At 37.7% G+C, this 11,991-nt stretch overlaps 1 protein-coding gene across 3 annotated transcripts in view; it reads left to right on the top strand.

Moving 5' to 3' along the window:
* GUCY1B1 (guanylate cyclase 1 soluble subunit beta 1) overlaps window positions 1-4,731 on the top strand; it is a 42,309-nt gene extending 37,578 nt beyond the window's left edge. Inside the window, exons 13-15 of one of the 3 annotated variants that reach the window (XR_014583775.1) lie at window positions 53-179; window positions 3,403-3,491; window positions 3,810-4,731. Coding sequence is in view for 2 of the 3 variants with exons in the window: in XM_083834413.1 (XP_083690539.1) it covers window positions 53-179; window positions 3,810-3,833 (151 nt within the window). In the remaining variant the exon portion in view is untranslated. Of the gene's footprint in view, window positions 1-52; window positions 180-3,402 lie in introns of all 3 variants that reach the window. The other 2 variants (XM_083834413.1, XM_083834412.1) reach the window with 2 other exon arrangements.
* Window positions 4,732-11,991: the final 7,260 nt, after the last annotated feature.

The following is an 11,991-nucleotide window of genomic DNA, read 5'->3' as shown; positions in this document are numbered from 1 at the left end:
ATGGCATGTGTGCATAGTACATAGATTTACATATTTTCTCTTTCAATTTCAGGTGTCTTATGTCACCAGAAAATTCAGATCCTCAGTTCCACCTGGAATATAGGGGTCCAGTTTCTATGAAGGGTAAAAAAGAACCAATGCAGGTTTGGTTTTTGTCCAGAAAGAGTACAGAGACAGAGGTATGACTAACCAAAGTGTATTTTTTTTTTTAAACAAGGTATAAATATGAAAAATTTAATCTAAACCACTGAGATCCATTTGCATTTGCAAAATAAATGTTCCCTGGAAGAAATGAACAGTTTTGTACACACTTTCATTAATGCATTTATTATCTTGACAGCAGATTAAAGGCCGTGATTATTTGCCTTCGGAGTTTGTGCAATCCCTGAAAGAATACTTTCATATTTTAAAAAGTCCTTGAGGGAATGCCAAGCGTTTAAATATTTATCTCTCTCTCTCTTACGGATTTCTCCACTGTACTAGATTTTGCAATATAATGTCCGTTTCTGTTTAGCTGACATGTCTGGTTATCAGCACTTCAAAATTTACCATTTTATTTCTTACAGTGAGTGAATAAATGTGCCTTCAAATATTTAGGCAACAGTACAGCAACTACTTGCAGGCAAATTTGCACCTGATGTGTGTGGTGTTCTGTTAATCTCAGATGGATCTGCTTGCTTGGACAGAGACTGTTGTGTAATAGAGGTCTTACTTTAAAAATATACAGGGTGAAAAATATGTCTTCTGAATGACATATGAAACTAAATCCTGCTGTCAAAATGACATAGTGTAAAGCTCTTCAAGCACTAAGTGGTCTTTGAGCTTATATGTCTAGTTCAGAAGTTTGGGCACATAGTAACCAAAATCTTATTAAAGGACAATGAGATTTAGACTCATAAGTGGGCTACAAACTTAGACACGTAATCAGGTTACTGTGGGCCAGTTGATTTGCCATAGCTGAGCAGGTGCATACATTCCACCCATTGCAAACGGGGAAAAGTGGGTAAAAGTAATACACATAGCTTGAAATTTGTCCTGAAGTAATACAAAAAGAAAGGGTTCTAAGCTAATGTATTTAATCTTAAAAATACCAGACTAAAATAATGCAAGTCATCAGTTACCTTTACTGAACTGAAAAGTCACAGAGAATTAATTGTACTTTTGAATTCTCATGTGCTTCTGAAAATGAAATTTAGGCTGCTAAACCATTTGGGATCTTTAGGAAATCGGCTCTAACTTTAATACCACTGCAACCCAAGTATATGTATATTGACTTTTTAATGATAACTCCCAATATTAACCCCTCAGTATTAAAATTCAGGGGAAAGCCTGTACTTTAACTCCACTGAATTCTGTATTTTAGTAAATATTACTTGTAATAATATTCTGGGCACCACTTTTGATAGTACTTTTATGATTTTGTTCTATATCAAGGTTAACTGTAATTTCACATGGCTACCATTTTTCAAATCCATACTTGTATATGCAATATATTTTAATTAAACACCTTAGACTTTTTTCTGCATTAAAAAAATATGTCCTATCATTTGTATCAGGGAATATTGTAATTTGAAATGTAAAACTTCAGATGAGTACTGAGTCAAGGTTGTGTTTTCTATGTTTCAATCTCACATGACTTTAAGTTTAGGTTCAGGAAGTTTATAATTTTAAATATTGCCATTTCCTTTTAGAGATCTTGTATAATATCTGACAGCAGCCCTGCGAGGTACCTGCTGTTACCATTATCTAATAATTCAGCTTTGTAGAGGGGGATATAGGGGCAGAAATAAACCTGACAGAAAACTGCTGTCAGGAGCACTTAAGAGTCACAGCTTAAGCACACTTGAAAAGTCTCTCTTGATTTTTGTTAGTTTCAGTTATACATATAATTATCATACACAGAAGGACTTCCCCCATCACAGGTATCTCTTTTATGTTGTAGTAAGTTTCAGAGAATACGAAAGTAGAAAGATAATTCATGTGGTGAATGAAACTGATAATCATTTTGTCAGAGGTGACTTTGAAAGAAGATCATTCTCTAATGGTCTTTTCATTCTTTTTCACTCCCTGCACCATTTCATCTGTCCACACACAAAAAGATGCTCTAAGATTTCCTACTTTAAGATTTCCAAACTGTTGTTATTTCTGGCACTTTATAGTCTGTATATAATAGTTGTAATCCAAAAGCAGAAATCAGATAACCAACTTTTTATGTGGTATTACCTTAGAGTAATTGCTTTGCAAAGGTACAGTTTTGATTTTCTTTTCTGATACTCCATCTGACGTTTCAAACATATACACATGCTTATGTTTATTATCATGTGTAGTGTGATTAATTTCAGCGGGGGCCATTCATAACGATTAATACTGCATATTAACATATATTTGGGATCTACATGTTATATATATTTCTTGAATGGTCACTCCAGAATATTGCAGGAACTGATTTAAAGAAGTAAACCTGAAAATATTTTTAAGTCATCCTGAAGATATTTCTGCTGATAATTCTTTTACTGTGAAGTTTTCTACCTCCAATATCTTTAAATCTAGGTTTGAGTCATATTAGTGATGTGTTCCCCTCTTCATTATATACCTAAGGGATTGATTAGCTCAGCATTCACAAATCTGTTAGCATATTTTACCCGGAAGCCTAGTAATTGATATATGGTGGGGGAAGAGGACAAAATGGTTACAGCTGGCATAGAGGTATGAAACCAAGGTCTAAAATATGCCATATCTTCACTGAGCCTGTAGAACATGATAGGGTTGGAGCAACTCATCATACTTCAGACTTGATTACCAAGTTGGCATCTCTATAGTGAATGAGCAGCATTTATTTCTGGGAAAGATCTGTTTTACAAGAATCACTGTCTGTTCGGAATGCTGCTCCTTTACATTATTCCCAGTTAAGTTATCTCTTCCATAATACCATTCCAGCAAAATTTAGAATTGTATCAGAAATGTACATAGAACCAAAGCAACTCTGACTACTTACTTGTCTGCTTGCTTGCATGAACAGAGGTTCAACTGCAGCTTCTCTCATGAGAAATTGACTTATAAAACATAAAGCTTGCAGAGAACCTCAGATGTCTGACTGCAATTTCCATCATTCCCCTCTTCCAAATATGTTTTTCTCCCACGTCCCCACATTACTAATTGGAACAAGTTAAAGTATCTCAGAGCTAGTAGTTCATCAGGGAATGTAGGAACTACTACGTTCTTACATACAACAAACATGTACGAAAGAAACGCTTTTGTTAACTATGCTCTGTTCTATTATTTTTATTATTTACTAATACTGGTTGCAAGTTGTCAAACATATTTTGTCACTGCATTGATCCACTATGTTGTTGCTTCAAAGAAAATCCCTTACTTTTCAAATTCTACTTGCATGCACTCAAGGAAACAAAGCAAGATGCTTTCTGAGCTGAGGGAAGAGGAAAAGGATGCTGAACAGGGTGCAATACTGTCTCCAAATAGAGGGCCAGGCAGTAAGGATGAGTTTATGGATGTTACTTCACTTTGTATCTCCCATTGCCATGTGCAGTAACATTGTCTTTTGCCCTAGTCCTGAAATCATATTCATCATTTTCCTCCAGGCTTGCTTGCTACTTTTTCCTTAGTGTTTGGTATTGTTATATCTCTGCTATGGGCATGTATTTCAAGCTTTCTTTTTTCTTTTTAATATGCGTTTTTGCATGTCAGTTATGTGGCCCTTCCTATCACCGAATAAAAATTTCATAATATGCACGCCACAAATAACCACTTCAGTCTGATGCTTCATACCATCTTCATCTCCATCTTTGCAGTACAGTGGTTGCAAAAATCAGTGACATTTCTGGAAAGATGGGAAGCATTTCAATTGTTTGGCAGAACGAAGAACCTAAAGAACTATTTGTAAAACTAATACATAAAGCACCATTATGAAAACTATTCTATAAAACTTGTTTATCAGATTTACTTCTGCTATTACCATGCTTCCTGTTCATTTTGTGAATAACACTTGATGCACTGTTAAAACTTGGTTAGAAAAAGGTACCTCTTTTGATGTCATCCTGCATTTTGGCTTTGTAGACACTAAGTAAACATTGTCTATGTTGAAAGGAGGCAGTTGTTTGTCTGACACTGCCATTTGAAGCATGTGCTGATGTACTTTTACTGAAACGCTGTTCTCTTGCAATGTATTTTGCATTGTTTTATATTAACTAAATTAAGTTGTCATGTTAATAATAGTTTGCTGGACAATTTTAGGCCACTGATAGTGCTCTAATTCTTTTCTGATAGAGCTCCCAGAATTGACAGGCATACTGCTAGGACATGATTGTCATGGTTGCCTTTTGTTTTGGTCTCTAATTTTTAGAAAAAAATTTATATTACTCCTTGGGAGAACCTGATGGTATTCTTGGCATCATGGCATAATTAAAAGATATATAGCTTGTAAGGGGACATAGTATCTTTTATTTTACCAGCTGATACATTTGGTAAAATTGGACAAGGTTTCAGATGTGTTAGACCTTCCGTAACTTCAATGTATGGTGCATTTTTGCGTGAATAATATCCATTCTTATCTGTTTGACATTTCTGAATATTTGCATTATAAAATAGGATAGTGCAATTACTTTGTGTATAAAAATTGTCTATCTACTATACTTTATGAGCACAGAATATATATGTATAAATGTTTCATGTTAATGTGCAAAATAAATTGCAATAAATTATTTTTTCCACTGATTTTAGAAATCTTGGGGTTTTCTTTTTAATGAAAATTGCTTTTTAGTGTTGCAGTTGATACAGAACAAGCATGTTCTCCATTCTGTAATTCCAAGTTCATGTTTAAGTAATTTCTCAAGTCATTGTTCCAATGTGTACATATGTTTAAGAGTCTCCCATGTTCAGGTTTGTGGATAACATCCTCAGGTTAAAGTGGTGTTAAAAATGTGTAGATTAGTGCTCCAAAAATAGTAGAAGAGATCACAGAAATACCTACATGGTATTTCCTTTGCAAAGTCTTCAGGTAAATGCTGCACTCAACAGCTAAAAATAAAATTGCTTAAACATTTATCTCAGATAACTTTGGGTATTTAGTTCCTTAGTGTGTGCTCTCTTGCCTCTTTGATTTAAATATAGTGATTTGCTTTTTCAATAGAGGCTCTCTAATTGAAACGTGAGGTAAAATAATTTAAAGTCTGTTTCAAAATCTGTTTCATTTACAAATACATCTGCTTTATCTTAGTATTGTTTTGTTAAAAAAAAAGTTGAAACAAGAAGAAAAGTGAAAGCAGCAATGAAACTACAAATTACAGAATGCTTAGCTGTTTCTAATCTTCTGGATCAAATGCTTTTCTTTGAATTCATATATGCAAAAGAATTTGGTTTTCTGTGGTTTTACTAACTAAGGCTGGCTGTGCAGAGGACTCTGCTAATATGTCTTAAAGTTGGTGCTGCAGTTGACTTGAGAAGTCTGACTGTTGCTAGTGTTTCTTGGATAATGTATGCACTTTTATCTATTATGGGGCTTGAAAACAGCGAAAGGACTCTCACTGGCTTTAGTAAATTTTGAAGCAATCTTATTAAGCACATACTCTCAATCCTTGGAAGCTATATTATAAAGGCTCACAATGAATGAAGCCATTTGATAACATGGCCTATATTTGCTGATCTTTTCATTGACCTTCCCCATGCAGAGTTCCATCAAAACTAGATTTTTATTATTATTATTTACAGGGCTAGGCAAATATATCTCTGTACTTTTTAGCAAAAATATTAACAATTCTAACATATTAAGAGGAATGTCTTATTATCATATATTACTTTTTAATCACCATTACACTTCTCTCAGGCTGTGTTTGGATTGAGATGTTACAGCTCATGAGCCTTATGCAGTTGATTTTTATTTATATTTACATGCCATAAAATAGAATCTGTAAATTTTCAGTGGGAACAAATTCTGGAAACATAACTTTGTGTTTGTTAACTTAGGGGGAAAACAGAATAATAAGCAATGATTAAGATACTCGTTTGAATATATGTTCTTATCACAACATTTATTCTTGTATTTTTTACTTACAAAAATAAATCATACCACTGTGTACAAGGAACTAAAAAGACTTTATAAATAAGCATAGTTTGAAAATTAGCTTGAACCTTTAATTGACAGGAGGGGTGGCATACTGCTGTTTTTAACTCTTAGGTATGTTTCTGAAAAGTTAGACAGACCAAGTAATAATAAGCTACATAAGCAGAACTCCAGCTTCTTGAGCATGGGTCTTTCAAATTTTGCCTTCTTGGCAAACACATCTACAGATGCCATAATCAGGCTATTGATGGCAAGAGTGAACAAGTCAGCAGATAGAGCAGAAGACAACGTTAGGATGGCAGCTCTCATTTTTCTGACTGATTGGTATCAAAAGCTATTACGCAGCTCATACACAGTTCTTTTTCTTCACGTATGCAACAGCAGCTTCGCTATAATGATCCCAGAGATACAAAGTCTCTGCCTTGCACCAGAATTAAATGATATAAAAAAAGGATGCATTATTCATGAAAGTGGTGGCCTTTTCATTATTACTGTGATTTCTGTTGGGACCATTCGCTACCTTCAGCTGAGTGCACACTTAAATTTTGCAGGATCTAGGCAGTTTTTGTTCACTAAGTCACTAGACAGCAATATGTCTTAGAGTTGGGTACAGTAATAAAAACTATTGCCCAAAGGAGTTTTAATTCACCCTTCCCTATCTGCTGCTATTGGGCTGCTATTTTTTGTGGGTTTATTTTTAGAGGAACCTCACATTTTTATTACCTCACAAAGGCATCATTGGCAGCAATGGTTTACTAGCACCCAATATGTTCATTTAGCTCTTTTTTATATACGTGTACACACGCGCACACACACACACACACAAAATCCCTCAGGAAGGAGACCTGAAGACAAAAGTACAAAAAAACAGTTAGGGTATGTGAGTTTTTTTTCATGACTTGTTTACAGTGTTTAATGTAGGTTGGAGTACATCTGACAAGTTCATGTTTAAAAGACAATCATCTACATACGAAGGAAATAGGAAACAATAAGGTAGCATTTGATATGAATAGGGGCTGGCTGGAGCTGAAGACCCCAGAGCATTTTCTATTAACAAAACTCCTGTAAAATCTAAAGCTAGTAAACATTTGAGTGTGCTGCAGCCAAGCTGTACACTGCATTAGACACTTTTGTACTCTGAAACCTTGATAGCCTTATCAATAACACCCATCTCCGTGGAGCCAGAGCATGGTCTGAGGCATCCGTATCCTGATGTGTTTTTAATTCACCATGGTGACAGGTCAACAGTAGACATACGTTGTCACAAAATCAGGGCATTTTCAGAGCCATCATGAAAAAAAAGGAAAGGAAAAGGAATAGGAAAGGGAAAGGGAAAAGGCTTATGGACTATAGTAAGATAATTTTGCCACTGTGTTGGCTCCAAGCAAAGGGATGTTCCTAGACTTTCAGTCCTTATTTACCGGAGTGCCATGGTCACACAGAGGAACCGTGTTACTGTTTTTCAATAAATGTTCCTCTTCACTGCTTGCTGACATGATCCTCTCTTTTCTGTGGGAGAGGCTGAAACTGTTGTCATTTCATGCACCTACCTGACGATGAGAGGCGGACAAGGAATAAGCCAGTAAACAGAGCAGTGCTGATCTAACTGTAAAAACAAATGAACAAACAAACAAGCAAAAGTCGTTCCATTCCACAATCTATAACCACACATACAAGGCACTATTTTTTTCTCTATTGTTCTTAAGAGCTCTGGCCAGCTTTGGGTGACAATTGTGGAAAAACAGCAACAATACATGCTGTCTCCACCAAATCACTCATTGTTTATTATTAGCAGGAAAAGGGTAATGTTCATTATCATCATAATGGTCAATGGGTCCTTCTGCCAATGTGACTGGTTTGGAGATAAAGATGACTAGGAATATAAGAACAATTTTTTGATTATTATTCTGGGATAAAAAGAAAACAAGCTCTCTGTTACAGAGGTTTGTTCCGGATGTAAACTCTGCAGTGGTTACCAGATACCAGTCAGATTGACATGACCTTTGTTATTTTTTTTCCCCAGAAATTATTAGGGAGATTTCAATCTAGATAAAGGACCTAGTGCGAGTTTTAGGCTACAGTACAGTTATATTCTTTGGGGAAGTGATTTTGTGTCATGAGTGTATATGAATTCACAGCAGTTAGCCAATGCTAGCACACATTTATTTTTATCTGTTTACGTGCAGGACACCACTGGCATGAAACCTGTACATTTTTTATATTGCAGATTCTCAGGATCATTCTAGCCTTCCAAAACTGATTTTACACTTTGATAAATATGGTATTCTGTCTGGAGCTCAAGCAAGGGACTTGTGATTGAAATGACAGAATTTAGCTGAGTGCAGACAAAAGACTGAAAATATACATAGTTCCTCACAGCTGTTAATCGTAATCCCAAACTGGAAAACAATTAATAGTCCTCGAGGCTTTGTTTAAAAATAAACAAACAAACAACAACAACAAAACCCACACAAACTACACAGCCATAGTTTCCAGATGAAAAATAAAACCAAGTTCAGCGTTACGGGCTTCAGCCCTTACGTCAAAACATGCATAATGAAAAATGAATTGTGAAACTAGCTTCATAAATCTCACTGATATGTGATGTACTAAATGTGAAGAAACACACATTTCTAACAAGTCCTGAACACTGGGTGTAAGCCTCCTAGAAAGAAAAGAAAGGTTATGTCGTGTTATTTTCAGATATTTTGTGCAAATCAACTTAATGAATGGCAGTTTTCATAGGGAAAGAGTTCAGAAGCAATCTCATTCTCAACAAAAAGCTTGTATAAAGAGGTCCAAGGGTAAGTACTCTTTTTTCTTCAGAGGGTATAGTGAATCATTCAGAGATTTAACAGCCTGTACAAGAAACCAAAGCCTTGCCTTCTGTCACATATAGCAGAAATTGTGGGCATTTATGTAAAGATAAGGTAAAAGACTTGCCCCAAAAGAGAGGATACATGCCATTTCACAGAGCCTTCCTTTGCCGTATCATCCTATCCCTCAGGTTATATATCAACAGATAGATAGACGGACAGACAGATAGATAGATAGATAGATAGGTAGATATAGCTTTAACTTCTGCAGAGGCTATCTTGCATCTATATAGCTTTAACTTCTGCAGAGGCTATCTTGCATCTTTCCTTGCTGCTTGGCCTGTGTAAGGGAGAAAGACAATACTCATGAGACCTGTAAAACAAGTACTGCAGTACTACAGTAACCCAGCGAAGGCATTTAAGTGGGGTCTGGGACTGCCCCTGCAGGCCCTCTTTTCTGGTTAATGTAAAATGTATGAGTAATCTTGGGAGCACAATTATTGACAGGAAAGGATACCACTAGGGACAGGAGGGGAACAACTGAACTCCAACTAGAATTCCAAAAGAAGGCTCTTGGATTACGAAGAAACATTTTTTTTTGTCACCTATGGCTCATACCACAGATATCCCAACCAAATTTAAGGTTCAGTGTACATACATTGCGAATCTGGAGATCATAGTATTTTCTTAAGCTTTAATTAATTGATGTTTTATCATGGAAATGCCAAGAAAAAGGCAGCATTTATTTATGTAAAACTTGTCCAAGGACAAGTTTCTTGCTTACTCGAATTACTGGGCATGAGTCATTTTCCCAGTGTGGTATCTGTGGGTAAATGTTGACTTGTATTTTCAGTTGGAAAACACAGCACTACAGCTGGAGGCAGTCTCCTCTGTCTCTTGCATTCCCAGGTATGTCCCATTTTAACTATGACACTTCCTTATCTTTGGATGACATTTTTGCTGGCACTACCAGCACTGCAAAACATTGCTCTCTCACAGAGTACTGTAGCCTGTGAAAAATATCCAGACTGAACCCAACACTTTAAAAAGCCACTGATTCCTTTTCTCATTGCACTTTCTTCCTTTCTGGCTAAAAACTCTTTAGTTTTAGTTTTAAAAACTCACCAGGCTAAAAACTCTTTAACAAATTGTTCAGAAAGAAGCTGCAAAATGACGAGCTGCTGCCCCATCGGGAGACCAGGCCGCAGTCAGCCAGTCAGCCTGACTGGTAGCTCCTCACTGGCACGGCTGCTGGTCCCCAGGTTTTTGTTCCTTCCTGCCTAATGGCAGAGCCTGTTCTCTGTCAGGTGACGTCATGGTTAATTGAATGCTGCAGAGCACTAATATTTTCTCCCCCTGTTGCTACAATAATACTAGGCAATCTATACAGAACACTGTGACCCTCTCGAAGGAAACAAAAAGCATGCCGTGCTAGACTGCACTGTCCAGTTTTAAGGGCTCTTTGTAGCTGGGAGGACAAAGCCACAGCTGCCGCTCCGCACGTGATGCTGCTCGTAGCCCTCAGGTCTAGACCCCCAGACACAGTGGCAGAGACACACTGTAGGGGCATTTGTGTCCTCCGGTGTGAGAGCAAGGACTTACTTCTCCTCCTTCCCTAATATATTTTTAGACATAACAAGATGGTGCCCTGGACAAAAAACAACAGAAGAAGTGCACCTGTATGTCCCACTATAGTACCACCCGAGTAAAGTACTCTCCATCTGAAAACCTCTTGTCATCCTTTGTAAAAGGATGACAAGAAGTTGGAGGAACACACTTTACAAAAGGAAATTGTACTTTTTCTAAATAGAAACATAAATGGTGGGCAATGAGATGGGCTGCTGAACAGGAATTCATGCTTGTCTCACTAACACTGTCAGGGACATTTTGGTAAGACATTTGCTCAACTCACCTGGTATCACTGCATGTATAATGTCTTTAGTGATTTGACAAGAGTGGAAGGAATGATGTGCAGTTCTCCAGTTTTTACCATAGACTGTAGTAGTAGCGCTGACATGTCAGTGTTGAAGAGCTCACTGAAGGAAAAAAAAAAGTGGGTGAGTTGCAAGATCCCATTCATCAGGTATGGCACCACAATTAAGACTAACAAAATTCTAACTACATTTATCTCAGTCTACAAAAATATGTAGGCAGAGCTGACCTTAGGATCCCACACCTGGCCTGTGACTCCAACAAGGGAAACAGCCGGGTATAGGCCTCTGTTCACAGATCTGTGAACCAGCTGCTCCTTTTTTGTTCCCTAACATTTACCTAGAAGTGTCATTTTTGTTGGGCAGCAACTCAAAACTGATTAAAGTATAACAGGCTGTAAACATTGGGAAAAATTAACAGTAGGCCTCGCTCTGCCCAGCACAAGAGGAGTTAACAGCCTCAAACAAGTGGTCCTGGAACAGCAGCAGGCCCAGGGTGGAAAGGGAGCTGTCTGAAAAAGAAATGTGTTTGTCTGGTGTTTTTTTAAATTGAAGTCTGTAAGAGAAGATGCTGTGAACTGGATAGTTTGATCCTATTGTGTTTTAATGTTTATCATCTGCTTATACGTGATTGGGAGATAAAGCTTTCCCTGGAAACGAGGAGCTCACTGAGTGGGGCTGTGTGTTAGGCCCTGAGTCACTTTGTGCTCACTAGGTCGTGTTGTGAACACACAAACATTTCACACTGCGAGGGGGTTTCTTTCTGCGTCCTTCTTGGCTGGTGGCCATAGTCTGAGGCCGTCACCTCTGCCGAGAGCAGGGCCTGCAGTCCCATTTAGCTTTCCTCCATAAAGCCTCTCTTGGAAAAAGGAGAAAGGAGGTGCTGGATCATGCCAACCTACCAAGTGCTTATCTTCGAGCTGTTGACCTCCGTGGGAGTCGATGACGTGCACAGATGCCACACCGTGTCACTTCCCTTTTTGAAGGAGGACAAGGACCCTGGAGGCTTGGTGAGCAGGTGGTGAGTGAGGCCCTTGGGAGGTGGCCTGATGCTGGCGGGCATTTCCATCCCATCCGTGGGATGCCTGATTTGCAATCATGAGCAGAGACTCTGCTGCCAAACGGGGAAGGGCAAAGATCTCTCTGGCAGCAGGACTGTGCAGCTCCA

This window comes from Anser anser (assembly GCF_964211835.1).
Source record: "Anser anser genome assembly, chromosome: 4".
In the NCBI taxonomy this organism is placed as follows: Eukaryota; Metazoa; Chordata; class Aves; order Anseriformes; family Anatidae; genus Anser; species Anser anser.
This window is presented reverse-complemented; position numbering and strand designations above follow the sequence as displayed.